General features: G+C 43.4%; 3 protein-coding genes and 3 non-coding genes across 6 annotated transcripts; 2 read left to right on the top strand and 4 right to left on the bottom strand.

The window, feature by feature from the left end:
• Positions 1 to 9068: 9068 nt before the first annotated feature.
• Positions 9069 to 11091, bottom strand: rps11 (ribosomal protein S11). The gene is made up of 5 exons (XM_068750379.1): positions 11039 to 11091; positions 10458 to 10598; positions 10187 to 10262; positions 9592 to 9721; positions 9069 to 9256 (listed from the first exon to the last, which is right to left on the bottom strand). Exons 1-5 carry the CDS (start codon positions 11051 to 11053, stop codon positions 9133 to 9135), a joined length of 486 nt encoding a protein of 161 aa, XP_068606480.1. The 5' UTR covers positions 11054 to 11091; the 3' UTR covers positions 9069 to 9132.
• LOC137906190 (small nucleolar RNA SNORD35) lies at positions 9319 to 9403 on the bottom strand. The gene has a single exon (XR_011105880.1). It is a non-coding gene; the product is annotated as a small nucleolar RNA SNORD35 (small nucleolar RNA).
• On the bottom strand, positions 9825 to 9908 carry LOC137906202 (small nucleolar RNA SNORD35). The gene has a single exon (XR_011105890.1). It is a non-coding gene; the product is annotated as a small nucleolar RNA SNORD35 (small nucleolar RNA).
• LOC137906189 (small nucleolar RNA SNORD35) lies at positions 10336 to 10421 on the bottom strand. The gene has a single exon (XR_011105879.1). It is a non-coding gene; the product is annotated as a small nucleolar RNA SNORD35 (small nucleolar RNA).
• A 93-nt stretch (positions 11092 to 11184) lies between the features above and the next one.
• On the top strand, positions 11185 to 14455 carry LOC137905442 (apoptosis regulator BAX-like). The gene is made up of 6 exons (XM_068749685.1): positions 11185 to 11231; positions 11720 to 11774; positions 12448 to 12606; positions 12700 to 12835; positions 12943 to 13047; positions 13159 to 14455. Exons 1-6 carry the CDS (start codon positions 11204 to 11206, stop codon positions 13255 to 13257), a joined length of 582 nt encoding a protein of 193 aa, XP_068605786.1. The 5' UTR covers positions 11185 to 11203; the 3' UTR covers positions 13258 to 14455.
• LOC137905508 (apoptosis regulator BAX-like) lies at positions 14150 to 16431 on the top strand. Its single transcript, XM_068749753.1, is given in 6 exon segments — positions 14150 to 14181; positions 15669 to 15827; positions 15940 to 16075; positions 16152 to 16201; positions 16203 to 16236; positions 16333 to 16431. Coding segments are annotated over 6 exon segments (510 nt in total).
• Positions 16432 to 17005: the final 574 nt, after the last annotated feature.

Raw genomic sequence — 17005 nt, 5'->3', positions numbered from 1 at the left:
CGCTTCGGCGAGGGTAAAAAGCAAAAAACAAAATGGTACATTAGGTTTGATGAGGAGAGAGACGCTTAAATAAAGAGTTCTATGTTGTGAGGATAAGAGTAACAGCAGGTTAAAGGGGCGGTGAAGTCTTTGTTGGATGGGGACAGGTTGGATTCGAGACATCGTTTCTCACTCAGGGACTGGCAGCACCCCCCCCCCCCCCCCCCTCGTAAAGCATGTTCATTGGTTGTCTAGACTTTACATGTATATATGTTACGGGGAGCACAGAGGGACAAGCACAATGACGAAAGGTTACAAGTATTTATTTCATAATGACAGGTGGAAAGTCACTCTTCACCTTATCCCGTATTGCCTGCCAGTCCCCAGTCCACCCCGAATAGCACCGCACTACAAGGCGGAAGAAACCCGCAACGTCAACACTCCAACTCACTGCAAACTTAAAAGCAACACACCACAAACCCATGCACTAATAAAACCACACGTAAAAATAGGATCGGGTATGGTGGGTATTGGAGTGTCAACGGGATACAAAGGAGGGAAGTGACAAAACAAAAGAAAAGAATGAAACAAAAGAATAAACAAAAAATAAAAATAGGTAATAGAGTTAGTCCGCTCGTACAAGCTTACGCAATAAACAAAACACAGATTTACGACACTGAGCGGACTAACTCAAAACAAAACTCAAACTAAACTTAATACAAAAGACAGCAGGCAGCGGCGACATGAACACTGAAATAACCAAAACAAATACAACATTATTATTTGTTAAAACACATTTAATAAGATATGTCTAAAACTTTAAAAGGCCGCATACCTGAGGCGTCGTTCTCCCACGCCCAGTCATTCAACCCTTACGAATCAGAGCTCGAATCACTCCGGTCTTCAACAGACCCTATCAAGTAAAACACGTTTAAAACCTAAAACATGATATATAAAACCAACATATTAAAATATTCACCGAAGTAAAACACATTTAAAACCTAAAACATGATATATAAAATCAACATATTAAAATATTCACCGGCTTAGCTCATCAGATGCTTCGACCATGCATGTGGGCCCAGCAAACAATCTGGTCACCCGACAGGAAATTGGCATCATCTTGGCCAACAGCCACTCCCTTTTTAAGGAGAAGCGCCCCAGGAGAGGGCGACACCCTGTGGTGGCCTCCAGCACATTCACCCTGTGGTGTCCCCTGCTACATTCCTCCCCCGCAGCGTGCATCGGCGACCCGACGATGTACTCAATCAGCAAGTTATTCAAGGCTTGACCTGCACCGACTGAGGCAGTCGACGCGGATTTGAATGCTGCCCAGCTGTTCTCCTCTCAGACCTCCTGGGCCCAGAAACTAAAGATGTGTCAGTTTCTCCCATGGGTTCTTGGTCTGAAAGAACCTGATCAGACACATTTCCAGCATTACAGTTTCCACTCTCTGATCCAGGGAGGGATTCGAGTTCATCCTGGTCTATGACAACATTGGTCGGGTTACCACCAAAGGGAGGATTCTCGTCAGAGGGAGGATTCTCTATCCCCCCGGCTCCAGTCTCCTCCGCCCCTCTACTTTCAGGCACACTCCTCATCTCAGCCCTATGTATCTGTCGCAGAGGACCGTCCTGACCTGCAGGTGCTATAGAATACACTACTCCTCGAGCCGGAGGTGGACGGACTATTTGATATGGAGCTGGGTCCCAAAAGTCCTGAATCTTATTCCGACCCCTAACTGCATGATTTCGTGTGTATACTAGATCTCCCTGCTCAAAATCCGGCGCCACGGGTACATCCTGATTCCTTGAGTCCCTCTGAGCCACTTTGTCATCCACCCTTCGCTGTACCATCTCATAAGCTGCCGCTAGAGATTTTTGGTGTTCTTCTACCCACTCTTTCATAGGAAGGTCCTCCCCCTGGTTGTTTCCAACAAGAGAGTCAATGGGCAGCTGTGGCTCCCGCCCAAACATTAAAAAATATGGTGTCCTGCCAGTAGTTTGGTGTACAGCGGTGTTGTACGCAAATGTCACTTGTGCAAGATGGCGAGGCCACCTGCGTTTCTGTTCGGGTGGCAGGGTACGCAATAAATCATGCAAGGTGCGATTGAAACGCTCACACTGGCCATTCCCCTGGGGGTGGTATGGTGTAGTGCGGCTTTTCTCGATTTTATATAACCTGCAGAGCTGCTGAACCAAACTACTCTCAAAATTTCTTCCTTGGTCCGAATGAATGCGACCCGGGACACCAAAAACCTGAAACCAATTTTTTACCAATGCCTCTGCAACTGTACTAGCCCGCTGGTCTTTAGTAGGGACAGTTTGCGTGCACTTAGAGAAAACGTCAGTCATTACAAGGACGTTTTCCCTGCCGTCAGTGGAGAGCTCTAAAACTGTAAAATCTATTGCCAGAATCTCATGAGGCCGTGACGCCTTGACTGTGCCCATGTACGTTTTGACTTTTGGCTGCACAGCTTTCGACAACACGCATCTTTCACAGGTTTTACACCACTTCTCTATATCAGAGTACATATTTGGCCAGTAGTGACGAGCACGCACCAACTGAAAAGTCTTTTCTATGCCTTGATGACCTTGTCCATCGTGAAGGGAGCGAAGAATGTTTTCTTGCAAACACTGGGGCAATACAAGTTGCTCAAGCTCAGCCTGTCCATCCGGGGTACAAACACGGCAATAGAGCACCGACTCTCTCTAAGACGACCCCACTGCCTTATCAACTCCCTGGTGCCCTTGGTAAACTTATTACGCTCCCTAGCATCAGGCATCCCACCTCTCTCCCAACACTCCAAAAAAGGGCCAATATTAGGATCCTGATGTTGGAGTGTGACAAGATCAGACCTTAATAACCCAGGCAGTGTACTGATCTCTTCCTGCAGCCCCAGGACCCCTTCAACAACATCAGAGCTAGTCTCAGACTCCCTTAAAATGGCATGTTGGCGGGACAACGCATCCGCATTAGTATTTTGTGAGCCGGGACGGTATTTCAGTGTGAGGTCAAAGACTGCCAACTCGGAGGCCCATCTCTGCTCCGTCGCCCCAAGCTTTGCTGTGGCCAAATGACTTAGTGGATTATTATCCGTGAAAACTGTACATTTATTTCCCAGCAGGTAATCCCTGAATTTTTCCGTTACAGCCCACTTCAGCGCCACCAACTCCAACTTCATGGAACTGTAATTTTTCATGTTCCGCTCCGTGGGCTTTAGGCTACGGCTCGCAAAAGCCATAGGACGACGCTTACCCTCATGCTCCTGGGAGAGAACAGCTCCTAACCCTCCGTGACTGGCATCTACTTCCAACACAAAAGGTTTCTGGAAGTCTGCATAAGCAAGAACAGGTGTAGTGATTAATGCATTCTTAAGAGTCTGAAAACTCTGCTCACATTCTGCATCCCAAACTTCGCTCAAAGGTTTTTTTGGCGTTTTTCCTTTCCTGCCAGGAGGGAGGAGCCTAGCCACTAATCGATTTAAGGGGGAAGCCATGTTAGAAAATCCTCCCATAAATCTCCTATAGTAGCTGGCAAATCCCAAAAATGAGCGAAGCTCGGCCAGGTTAACAGGACGCTTCCAGTCACGCACCACGGCTACCTTCTCCGGATCGGTAGAAACCCCCTCAGCTGACACCACATGGCCCAGGTACTTTACACGTTTTTGGAAAAAGTGGCACTTTGAAAGCTTCACCTTCAACCCTTGTGTATTGAGTCGAGAAAAAACCTGGTCTAATCGTTGCAGATGTTGCTCTACAGATGATGAAAAAACAATAACATCGTCCAGGTATAACAACAGAGACTGATGACGGCAGTCTCCGAACAGGCGCTCCATGAGACGCTGGAATGTACTTGGCGCATTACATAATCCAAATGGCATACGATTAAACTCAAACAATCCGAAAGGTGTACAGAATGCAGTTTTTGCCTTATCTTTCTCTGCCATCTCAACTTGACCGTACCCACTTGCCAAGTCCAGGGTTGTAAACCACTGGGCCCCGCCCAAAGCATCAAGGGATTCATCAATTCTAGGTAAGGGAAATGCATCCTTCCTAGTTCTGGCATTTAATTGCCTGTAATCGACACACATCCGTAAGGAGCCATCCTTCTTCTGTACCAACACAATTGGTGATGCATACGGACTACTACTTTCTCTAATAATGTGGCTCTGTAAAAGTTGTTGAACGTGGGAACGTGCCAAATCATATTGGGAAGGGGGAATGCGTCTATAGGGCTGCCGTACTGGTGTTTCATCCAATAGTGGGATTTCATGTTTTATTAAGTTGGTACTGCCCACATCTAGGTCATTCCTTGCAAACACTTGGTTGTATTTTAATAGCAAATCGCTGGCTTGCTTTTTTGCCTTCCCTCTCAGATTTTCAAATTCTGGCCAATCCAATACAGTGTCGTCGACAGTACTCTCCTGACTGGACACATATGCCATGCAACTCTGAGAGTCAATGGAAACCTGTATATGCGGGTCAGCCGATACAACAGTGGCTGTTTGAACCGTAGCAACAACTCTTCGAGGTGTCAGCCACACGTCTGTTTTACTCACATTAGTAATGGGGACAAATGCCTTGCCCTTTTCTGCCTTTACTAAAGAGGGAGAAACCAATAGCCCCTCAGGTAAACTGCCCTCTCCAGGACCAAGAGGCTCTACGAACAGGTCTATAGGTTGGTGTAGAGGCATCTGTGGACATGTTACCGGGACATAACAGAGACTACCTGCAGGGACGCAGAATGGTTTCTTACCCTGCACTCTGATGGAATAAGGGTCCGGAGAGTTGGCCATGACCTCCATCATCTCGCAGTATCTGAGGGCCAGCCTCCATCCACGAGGGGCTGCTGTGAGCACTGGCGCCTCCCACAGGTCGGGACCATATCTTTTACACAGCTCAACATAAAGAGAGTTCAAGACATTCATTCCCACCACCCCAGGAACATGTGTCTTTTTCTCTTTCATGTAATGGTCGCTCGGATCTTCAACAATCAGTACTCCCAACCGTGGAAGCGTCACACCCAGCACAGTAATATCGAACTCGATATAACCAAGGCACGGGATTCTCAACCCATTTGCAGCCCTCAGACCCAACCAGCCACAGTCTTTGAGTTCTTTATCTGACAAATGAGAAAATATTTGCTTGAAAGAACTTTCAGTTAGAGTTGTTACCATGGATCCACTAGCCAACAAAGAATTTACATTGATCCCACCAAAATCCACCTCCCCCTCCAAGCACTCACCAATCAAAGTAGATACATTTGGACATTTGGACTTGGACTTTGGACTTATACACTCACTAGAGCCCTGCAAAGCCCCCACCAATGTCTGGCTCTGAACACTGGCGGGTTCTAGTTTCCCGATGACTTTGGGAACTGGGTTCCATCTTTAGGATGGATTGTAACCGCAGGACAATTACGTGCAATATGCCCAACTTCGTTGCATCTAAAACAAATTGGTCTTCCATCTGCGGCTTTTGAGGGTCGGAAGTTACGTACTCTTGGGGGAGGCGCACTACTTGGGACCAAGGCCTTCATGACCAATTCCAACTGCGTCTGCTGTGCCTTTAACGACACCAGCTCACCAAACTCTGAAGGACGAGACACAGCACTTTCGCAGGAGACAGACATTTCATTTAAGACTGAAGCATTATTGCATTTGGATTTGGGGGACTGATTTTCCTGTTGTGCCATCCATCTTGTGGCTTCACCTCTAACATCTCGTATAGTCCAGTGGGGGTTAGAATTCACTAAATCTCCCAGTCTCATTCTGAGTGCCTGGTCTCTCACCCCATCACAAAACTGGTCACGTAAATCTTTAATTGCAACGTGCACATCAGTTTTGGAAACCTGATCCAGTAAGTCCATTAAAGCATGTGAATAATCAAGGAAAGACTCTCCCTCTAGCTGTTTGCGGTTGTAAAATTTACGTTGTAATGTAATACGGGAGTGCATGCAACCATACACTGCCTTAAGAACATCAAAAATGAATTCGACATTCTCTCTTTGAACAGCTGGCAAGAACTTTATCTCTGTACGGGCAGCGCCCTCTAGGTGGTCAAAAACTATTTGGGCACGTTCTTTTTCAGTGCGCCCTCTCGTTTGCACAAAGTCTCTCACTTTCTCGATCCACTCGTCCAGTGTTAGCGCATCGGAACCATCCACTTTACCCGAGAACCGAGGCATTCTTCTGTCCTGCTGCACGTAAATAACAGAGTCTGTGTGTCTCACATTTCGTGCATCTCCACCCGTTGCTCCAGATGAGGTGGAGGGCATTTCTGGATGCGTGGCAGCTTGTGCAGTTCTTAATGTGGCGAGTTCATTCTCCAAGTCCTTGATTCGCTGAGACATGGCCTGTCTGTCCGGCTCCTCCCGAGCCACGCCGCTATCACTTCCTGGATCCATGCCAACGTCACAGCGCGACGAGGAATCACTGCGCTGCTGCCGCTCCTGCTGTCTTACCAAACAAAAAAAAGTCACTTCCCCCTGTTTTGCTTTGTCGACAACGCCAAATGTTACGGGGAGCACAGAGGGACAAGCACAATGACGAAAGGTTACAAGTATTTATTACAAAATGACAGATGGGAAGTCACTCTTCACCTTATCCCGTATTGCCTGCCAGTCCCCAGTCCACCCCGAATAGCACCGCACTACAAGGCGGAAGAAACCCGCAACGTCAACACTCCAACTCACTGCAAACTTAAAAGCAACACACCACAAACCCATGCACTAATAAAACCACACGTAAAAATAGGATCGGGTATGGTGGGTATTGGAGTGTCAACGGGATACAAAGGAGGGAAGTGACAAAACAAAAGAAAAGAATGAAACAAAAGAATAAACAAAAAATAAAAATAGGTAATAGAGTTAGTCCGCTCGTACAAGCTTACACAATAAACAAAACACAGATTTACGACACTGAGCGGACTAACTCAAAACAAAACTCAAACTAAACTTAATACAAAAGACAGCAGGCAGCGGCGACATGAACACTGAAATAACCAAAACAAATACAACATTATTATTTGTTAAAACACATTTAATAAGATATGTCTAAAACTTTAAAAGGCCGCATACCTGAGGCGTCGTTCTCCCACGCCCAGTCATTCAACCCTTACGAATCAGAGCTCGAATCACTCCGGTCTTCAACAGACCCTATCAAATAAAACACACTTAAAACCTAAAACATGATATATAAAATCAACATATTAAAATATTCACCGAAGTAAAACACATTTAAAACCTAAAACATGATATATAAAACCAACATATTAAAATATTCACCGGCTTAGCTCATCAGATGCTTCGACCATGCATGTGGGCCCAGCAAACAATCTGGTCACCCGACAGGAAATTGGCATCATCTTGGCCAACAGCCACTCCCTTTTTAAGGAGAAGCGCCCCAGGAGAGGGCGACACCCTGTGGTGGCCTCCAGCACATTCACCCTGTGGTGTCCCCTGCTACATATACAATATATGATCCTGCATTGTGCAACTCTTATTGACCAGGATGGATGTTGAGGGAATTCTTTCTTTCTAAATCATTCAGACTTGCAGGTTGATGTCATTTTTGCTGGACATTCAATCTTTCTTGTTACTGTTTGGATCATTTGTTGCTAATATAATGCGGATCTGGATCCAGATTCTATAATTATTTTTACATCTGGAATCGTGACTGTGCTATAAACTGCCACTTTAAGAGGGAGGGACATGAATGGTGTAACAGAGATAAAAGGGTTAAATTCCACTTGTCAGTCAGACTTACACAAGTAAGGTTCTGTCCGTGGCTCGGTCCTCCCCGAGAATGGCGTTGATCCGGATCTGGATCCAGATTGTAGAATTATTTTTACATCTGGAATTGTGCCTCTGCTGTAAACTGCCACTTTAAGAGGGAGGGACGCGAATGGCATGATGGGAAAAAGAGTCCAGAAGGAGTCTTGTAGTACGTTCCGGAGCAGCAAGCTAGAGCAGGTTTGGCCCCTCTGATCCGGAAGCCCTGTTTACTGTCTCACAAGATCCAATAGTCTTTTGGAGGCGAGGGTCTGCAATCTCTGATTGTCGTTCTAGTTAGGAATTGGTTTAATTAGTTTAATAATGGCTTGAATGAATAAATGCACACTGATTTTTATAGTATTAGATATTATTTTGGTCTTCCTTCATCAGAAAAGTGTCATTTTATTCATGAAGTTTTATTTTAATGATTGATTACACGGAATCGCTAACTAAAATTCACATCCATGTTATTTATCAGTTTATAAATGTCTCAAATGAGATTTTACTCATAGCTAAATTAAGAATAAAAAAATTAAAATAAGGTTCATTTGATTCCGTCGTGAGTTTCAGACCTCGGTTGTCTGGCGCCCACTGCTGGATTTGCGTATTTATTGGAAAACGTGAACTTTTAGAACATTAGGAGGCGCTGTTGTACAGATTTAAAATCACTCGTGTCACTATTGGATTAATTTTAAATTCAACATTGACTTACTTTGTCCTTCACGCAGCATCCACCAAAATGTATAAATACATAAAGAGGCTGATATATTGTAAAAGTGCTGCTTTGCAAAAGAACAACAGATGGCGATTAAGTCGGCAGATTTGAGTTTGTAATAAAATTAAATCCTGTTGACCTGCGTAGTTTGAGGCTAATCGCCTTGTCAAAACTGGAGCAAACTGTCAGCAGGTGCAGAGGAGTGGGTGTGTTAGTGTCTTTAGGATTTAACAACACTGCATTGCAAACATTCAAATGCCAGATTTTGTCAGTGTTTTTATTTGAGTTGTACTTCACAATATCAGTTCTGAAATGTCCTCTTCGTCGGCTCATCATGGCGATCAGACCGCAACTTCCCTCATCTGTTGATCTTACGATATAATTTACACTCAGATCAAGATTTACATGATTATTTCTAATATGCAACAGTCCAAAAACAAAGCTGTCACATTATGAACCAAGTGGTTATAAAATGCCAGTGTGATAAGAGATGATCCTGATTTTTACTTGCAAATAAATAACCAAATCTGATGACTGATTAAACATTTTCAGTGGCAAAATCCTGTGAGGACATCAAATGAAGACCATAGAAACGGGATCAAACAAGGTTTTTCTTTATTTAACAGACATGTGAGCCGCTAGCTTTCCGTTCAAAGCAACATCTAAAATTTCTGGAACTGCTTCTTGGCTCCCGCAGCTTTGGTCACTTTGAGGACGTTGAACCTCACAGTCTTGCTGAGAGGTCGGCACTCTCCAACAGTGACGATGTCTCCGACGGTGACATCTCTGCAGAAACAGGCAAAAATGTTAAACGAGTATAATCAATAATAATACATGATGATTGAAGTCAGGCTGCATCAGTGTTTGCCAGAGGCGGTTTCCTCAGCGCTCGGTGAGCTTGGAAGACCATCGTGAGAAAAAGCATCATTTGCAGCAAATTACAAGCCGACGGACACCAGACCCACAAAAAACATCCTCCACTGAAAGACAACGTAGTTTTTAAAGAATGCATTAGGAAATTTAACATATGCAAAGTCACAATTTGCAAACTTCAAAGGCATTTCTCCCAGATTATCAACTGTCACACCGTAAAATTGAACAGCCTGTGAGAGGTGTCGTACCTGAAGCAAGGTGACAGATGGACAGAGAGGTTCTTGTGCCTCTTCTCAAAGCGGTTGTACTTGCGAATGTAATGCAGGTAATCACGTCTGATAACAATGGTCCTCTGCATCTTCATTTTGGTCACCACACCTGGAAGCCACATGTGCAGATAGAAAAGGAATTTAACTCTGCAAATTCAAGCAAACACTCAATTCACAAAGACTCCAAAACAGACAAACGGCAAAACTGTCACTTCGCTGCATCAGCATCGCCATTAGGCACTGTCGTCAGAACCCGGAGAGTTTGGAAGACCATCGTGAGAGAAACATCATTTGCAGGATAGTGACAAAAACAATTTCATGGGGTGTGGTCAGCTGGTTTCTATAAGGACTGCGTGTGAGTCATGCGCTTCTGCATTTGAGTGGCGATTTGCAATCAGGCTTGAACACTAAAGAGCAGCAAATGTGGCACCAGAGTTTAACCAAGATTTGAAATCATTGCACTGTCCACACACAAACAACTCCGCCGCCTGGTACAGCATTACAGCTTCAGCATCGCAAGCCAGAGCCCACTGGTGAGAGCACAAGCAATCTGTAAAGTAAGCGTTGAACTGACCAGAGAGGATACGGCCACGGATGGAGACATTTCCAGTGAAGGGGCATTTCTTGTCAATGTAAGTGCCATCAATAGCCTGGTGAAAACAAAACACATATTTAGCGCAACCACTCAGTACTTTACCCATCATTGAACATCTTCCACAGCTCTTCATCGCATCAGTTAACGCCATACGGCAGTATCGTCAAAACCCGACAGGTTTGGAAGACCATCGTGAGAAAAAACATCATTTGCACAGGTATGCACTTTGAAGATTCTGATTTTCAGTTACCTCTCTGGGGGTTTTGAAGCCAAGCCCGACACTCTTGTGGTAGCGGGGGAGTTTTTCCTTGACCTCCTTGGCACCATCAGCAACAAGAACACGCTTCTTGTTCTGGAAGATGGTGGGCTGTTTCTGGTACGCCCGCTCGGTCTGTGGAATGGATTACAGATGTGTAGCACGTTACCGTCGCAATCTGTGCTGCCCTTCTCGACGCACCACAACTCGACCGTAGCAACTCCAGAGAGACTTTCTTTTATAAAAGTACCATGGAACGATAGCTATAACATCATAATATAATGTTCAATGTGTTCAAACGTCTGATGGGACTTTACAACCTTAAGTATTGTGCACAGTTACCGAAGATTGTAGCATGCTAGGCTAAATTACCATCCCGGCTAGCTAAACGTTACACGAGGGGATAAAGATCGACAACAAATATCACATATAATGACCCGAATGCATCTCGAATTGGGTTACGCTCGTATACAGTGACTATCTGAAGGTATTTGTTTAATATTCCCAAGTAGCTGCATTCACGTAGTCGTAAAAAACATCGCTTTAAAGTCACCACGCCGCTTTCCCGAACATACTTGTGCATCCGCCATCTTCCCAAGCCGAGTCGTAAAGAGGCCTGCGAACGCGCCCGAGAACCGGAAGAGCACAAGCTCCAGGAAATGACGTTTGCAGTTGCCACAAACAAATACAAGTCATCACGTGACTTCACGGAAGTCCGAGAGATCTAAACAGACTTCAAGATGGCGTCAGGCGGAGGAGACGACCGAGGTACTGGCTGGCGTCAGTAATATAAAGCAATTACATTGAATGTGGCAGTGCGTTAAAGTCTGAATTAGCCCCAAATAATTCGGTATTATGACAGCAATCACTTGTTTTGGTTGTTGTTGCTTATTTGCAGAATAACATTAGCTGAACTGGGTTTAGCAAGATGGCTAACCTTAATGCTAGCTTAAAGCTAGCTAGTGTGCAAATTACTTTGCGCTTTTATAGATGGCATTAGCCGCCTAGATGCCTGTACTTGGATTAGTTAGCAAATGTTGTAAGAGAACCTAACGTTGATATCAAAGAACAACATATGTAGCCATCGGTAGACTAACTTCGGCTAATTCGTTTAGCCAAATCAACTTGGCTAACGTTGTCAAGAAGCGTGTTACCAATTACACAAAGACACATTCTCCCATTATTCGCTCATTTATTCACAATATGAGCTATCTGCTTGTGAAACCGAATCAATGACACTGACTTTTGATTTTCAGGGTGCGACAATGACAACGATTCAATAGTGGACGTAGGAGCCATTTTGTTAAAAGAGTGAGTATAATCCTGCGTTTTATTATTTTAGTAAGAAGTCAGATCGTTCTAATAAACGATCCATAACTGAGAATTGTGGATACATAGAGAGAGAGAGAAAATGGGTGATACATTTCAAAATGTATTTAATTTATTACTCAAGAGATGTTGTTTTCTCCAAGTCTTTCTGGAACTATTTTTGTCTTAGGCGTGGGGTGTCTTGTTATATTTCACTTCAGTATATGTTTCATAAGTAAAGAAACTGAACATTTTGACATTTCTACCATAAATATCACGGCTTTGGAAAAAATAAAAGCCAGACTGGAATGCCTTTTGTGGAAGCAGGCGATGGCTGTACCATTCTCATTTGATTTTTATTATCTTAATATTTCAACATCATACACTCAAAATTCTATTTTTCTATATGTGGCCCAAATGTCACGTCCTAACTATGCTCATTGGGCAGCACGGTGGCACAGTGGTTAGCACTGTCGGCAAGAAGGTCGCAGGTTCAAATCCAACTTGCGGCTTTTCTGTGAGGAGTTTGCATGTTCTCCCCGAGTCTGCGCGGATTCTCTCCGGGTTCTCCGGCTTCCTCCAAAAACACGCGATTTAGGTCGTTATTGAAAAAGAGAATTAATTACCTTAACCTTAAATAAAGGTTGAATACAAATAAAATTGTCTGCCTCCGTAGCTTCATCTACCAGCGGGTTCAACATCGCAACGACAGTAGCGTTTCAGTGACCAGAGCACAGCTAGGTGGGAGAGAGCTGAGCAACCCAAACCACAGGAAGCTTGCCAAATGCCTGCAGCAGATTGGAGATGAACTGGACGGCAATGCAGAGCTCCAAAGGTGGGCGATGTGTCATCATTATAACATTAATTCAGCAGATGTATAGGCTGTATAATAAGCTTTTATGTAATTCTTAAATCTTGTTTTCCACAGTATGATAAAAAGCTCAGCAATCTGTCCCACCAAAGATGTTTTTATGAAAGTTGCCTTCGAGATCTTTTCTGATGGGAAATTCAACTGGGGCAGGGTGGTTGCACTCTTTTACTTTGCCTGTCGACTTGTTATTAAAGTGAGTATCTCTGTTGTGGCTCACAGCATTTCAAATTCAAAACAAAGTGAGACATAGTCTAATATATATATAGGATTGTGAAACATCTCTTATTTATACCGTGTCAGGCTCTCGTGGATGACCTCCCTGGTGTCATCAGAACCATAATCAGATGGACCATGGACTACCTTCAGGAACATTTGACCTCGTGGATTAGGGAACAAGGTGGCTGGGTAAGGAAGCGGCTGGCAAATCCCAACTCATCATTTAATAGAAACGGATCTTCAGCCAGCGTTTTGTTTTAACGATCGATGCTAACAGTTTTATCTGTTCACAATTTTTAGGAGGGTATTCGTGCCTACTTTGGAACACCGACGTGGCAGACAGTGGCCATTTTCTTGGCCGGCGTTCTCACCACTGTTCTCGTCGTTCGCAAGATGTGAGACGTCTGTGAAGAGCAAATATCATAAAAAAAATGGGAGGAACTCTGGCAGAAGGAAATGTGGATTAGGAACAGAAACTGAAAGAGGAAAGGAAGACGTTGTAGCAGGATGAACAAGTTAAGCAGCTTGGACATGACGAACGATTCTTCGTTTCTGCTTGCCTTTCGTTTTCGTGGATTGGGAGGGTATGCGTTACCGTTATAGCCATGACCCCCCCCCCCCCCACCCTTTGCCACTCGTGAAGCGGAGCAATGCAAGGTGACATGCACAAAATGGGAGGATGGAGGGTTTGTCAGACTTGAGAAGAATCCATTTTAAGTAATTTATTTTTTACTTGGCCTTCTGCCCTTGAAGATACGCGGGCTCGATTTGTTTTTGTTTTTTAATGAAATATAAAGCCTTCTTTCTTCATTATTTTCAGTATACTTTTATTTTGAATCCCAGCCAGACTGCATTTTTATTCTTCCCGTGCTCCGTCCATCTCATCCTAGCATCTGTATGCCACTTGATAGATTTGTTTGTGTTTACTAGTGTAAATCCATAATAATCTGCTGGTGTCAGAGTGCTTGCCTCCCATCAAACTGCAGAGAGATTTATTCATGAAGTTGGACAAATTAGATTTTAGGCATCAGGTGATATTTGAGCTCAGACAGCCCAGAATAATTCATCTTGGCTTTGTTGCCATGCTTTGTTTCTGTGGACAATCAGTGTGTCGCACCAGGGACTTGCCTTTCATCATCCTTTGTGTACATTCACCATGAATCGCAAGTCTAAAGTGATGAGATCTCAACATGATCAAAATTCCTGTCGTCTATAACACTTAAGCACGCGCCTCTTTGAGGCGCTTTGACCAGCATTGTGACGGGTAAATGTCTCCCACTTTGAAAAGGGCATGCCAAAAATCACACACGAACATTTCCTGGGGTACGTAATGCTCGGATGCTTACCTCACTTCACACTTGTTGAAAGTACTGTATTTCTATGTAGTAATTCAAACTGCAATCTACATTATATACGTATTAAATCGGTTTTGATACCTTATCTTTGTCAGTGCCTAGGTGTTTTGTTTAGTTTCGTTTTTTTTTACTCTGAAATCTCTTTGATATTCTGACATTTTCATGTTTTTCTATCAAATTTGTTAATCCATTCGGTTCTTCCTGGAAATCTTTGCAGTGACCTTGTAATATGGAAAATAAAACTCTAAGCTCTTGCTGTGGTTACGGGTGGATAATTGAGGATTTTGTTTATCAGGCTTGCTCTCAGGCTGACCTCAATCATTGTTTATCCTGAACATTGTTGCAAATTAAACATATTAGCTTTAGCATACTTAACCAAAACAAGTATTTGTGCCTGAATCTATTTTGAATTTTCAAAAACTTTGTTTGGTTGTTCCCATGGAAACCAGATTGCCTGGCTTTAAATAAATCATCTTGTGTAATTGTGAAGCCACGCCTGCCACAACAAAACTTTTGACTATTTCAACATGAGGATGTTGGCGTGCTAGTGTTTGCATGGAGTAGCCAGCTTAGCTGCTGACTCAGTCTTTGTGGGTGGTATGATAGGATGAATGTATTAAATAATATAATTTTGTGTTTAGAAAACTGTAAGACATTTTGGTCTTTAAGTCAAGAACAATTCACATTTTGTACAAATGTTACAATTCTGTAGAAAGGTTTATAAATTTGGACACATAAATCATACTATTGAGAGCCATAGGTCAGGGTCTGACCAGCAAAACCACATAGATTTTGGGTTCCTAAACTTCAACTGCAATGGTCATAAAAACCCAGAGAGCACAGTACCATTAAAGAAGCAACTTTCAAGTTGTTTTAAAGGAGCTTTTTGTTCTCACTGTGACAACAGAGGGACGTTAAGTACACAATCAAACCTTCACGCAAGGTGTGAATTTCTGTCCCAGATACCACAATCTCATCAGCAGCTGACTTAAATTCGATTCAACTTCCATTTAGAAATAAAGAAAATGTATTTGATTATGACTTTTTAAAGACTAGAAATAGTCTAACAGCATTTATACCCCCAAAATGTTTCGTGAACACTTGTGATTTATAAACATGCAATAAACATCGCATTGGTCAAAATGCTCAGTACATCGCGACAGAATAATCAGCACTTAAAAGGCAATAAGCTACGAAAGAACCATGACTGATGCTTGACTGCTTGCAAGATCGGGCACGGAGGTGACCTTGTCGCCTCTCGTGTGGTTTGGCTCAGCGATAAGCATTTGTGGAAGGAAACACGAGGCGGCAGGTTCCTTTGTCTTTGTCTTCTCGGTCCCTGCCGTGACGGCTGTCTCCACAGACTCTTCGTGTTCCTCCTCGGCGTCGTTGCCTTCGAGATCTTTTCTGATGGGAAATTCAACTAAATAAAAATAAAACTGTCTGCCTCTGTAGCTTCATCTTCCAGCGGGTTCAACGTCTCAACAACAGTCGCGTTTCAATGACCAGAGCACAGCTAGGTGGGAGAGAGCTGAGCAACCCAAACCACAGGAAGCTTGCCGAAATCCTGCAGCAGATTGGAGATCAACTGGACGGCAATACAGAGCTTCAAAGGTGGGCGATGTGTCGTCATTATAACATTCTGTAGCAGATTAATTCTGGCGCTTCAAGGTAATGACTGTTTAATAAGCTTGTATGTAATTCTTAAATGTTGTTTTTTCCACAGTCTGATTAATAGCGTAGCAGTCGTTCCCACCAGGGATATGTTCGTGGCCGTTGCCCGCAACATATTCTTTGGTGGGACAATCAGCTGGGGCAGGGTGGTCGCCCTATTCTATTTTGCACGCCGCCTGGTTATTAACGTGAGTAAAGTGAGACGTAGTCTAATATATATATATATAAATATAGGATTGTGAAACATCTCTTATTCCTTGTCAGGCTCTTGTGGCTGAAATCCCTAGCCTCATCAGGTGGACCATGGAATACCTGAGAACATCTGGTCTTGTGGATTAGGAAGCAGCTGGCAAATCCCAACGCATCATTTAATAGAAACAAAGCTGCAGCAAGCGTTTTGTTTTAACGATCGATGCTAACAGTTTTTTCTGTTCACGATTTTTAGGAGGGTATTCGTGCCCACTTTGGTACACCGACGTGGCAGATGGTGGCCATTTTCCTGGCCGGTGTCCTTACCACTGTTCTTGTCATCTACAAGATGTGAGACGTTTCTGAAGTGGGAGAAACTTTCGTTTTCGCAGCTTCGACCAAAATGTATGAAGACATAAAACATGTGTTCAAGTGCTGTTTTCAGGATTTAATATATCACAAATAATTTTATGATTTTATGTCAAAGTGTTCCTTTTTGTGTTGTACTTCACAATATGCAGTTATGAAAATGTGGAATGTTCTCTTCCCTCATCTGTTGGTCCAGACAATACCGTCCTGTGTCACATTATTATGTGACACAGGACGGTATTTGTGCCTACTTTGGAACACCGACTTGGCAGACGGTGGCCATTTTCTTGGCCGGCGTTCTCACCACTATTCTCGTCATTTACAAGATGTGAGACGTTTGTGAAGAGCAAATATCATTAAAAAAATGGGAGGCACTATGGCAGAAGGAAATGTGAATCCATTTTAAGTAATTTATTTTTTACTTGGCCTTCTGCTCTCTGCCCTTTATTTATTTCTTTATTTATTTCGACCACGTAAACAACAAAGAATAAAATGATAAAAATGCCACATACATGCACACATATATACATAAACATATACATAATTACATATATATATAC

This window comes from Brachionichthys hirsutus, chromosome 16 (genome assembly GCF_040956055.1).
Source record: "Brachionichthys hirsutus isolate HB-005 chromosome 16, CSIRO-AGI_Bhir_v1, whole genome shotgun sequence".
Lineage (NCBI taxonomy): Eukaryota > Metazoa > Chordata > Actinopteri > Lophiiformes > Brachionichthyidae > Brachionichthys > Brachionichthys hirsutus.
The sequence above is the reverse complement of the archived record's forward strand: the minus strand, read 5'-3'. Positions and strand labels throughout refer to the sequence as shown.

Coding starts and splice junctions, on each gene's coding strand:
- rps11 (XM_068750379.1), bottom strand. Junction 10,263..10,457: donor GCTTCAAAACCCCCAGAGAG/GTAACTGAAAAT, acceptor TGTTTTCACCAG/GCTATTGATGGCACTTACAT. Junction 9,257..9,591: donor CATCTGTCACCTTGCTTCAG/GTACGACACCTC, acceptor CTGTTTCTGCAG/AGATGTCACCGTCGGAGACA.
- LOC137905442 (XM_068749685.1), top strand. CDS start 11,204: ATGGCGTCAGGCGGAGGAGACGACCGAG. Junction 11,775..12,447: donor GGAGCCATTTTGTTAAAAGA/GTGAGTATAATC, acceptor CTGCCTCCGTAG/CTTCATCTACCAGCGGGTTC. Junction 13,048..13,158: donor TTAGGGAACAAGGTGGCTGG/GTAAGGAAGCGG, acceptor CACAATTTTTAG/GAGGGTATTCGTGCCTACTT.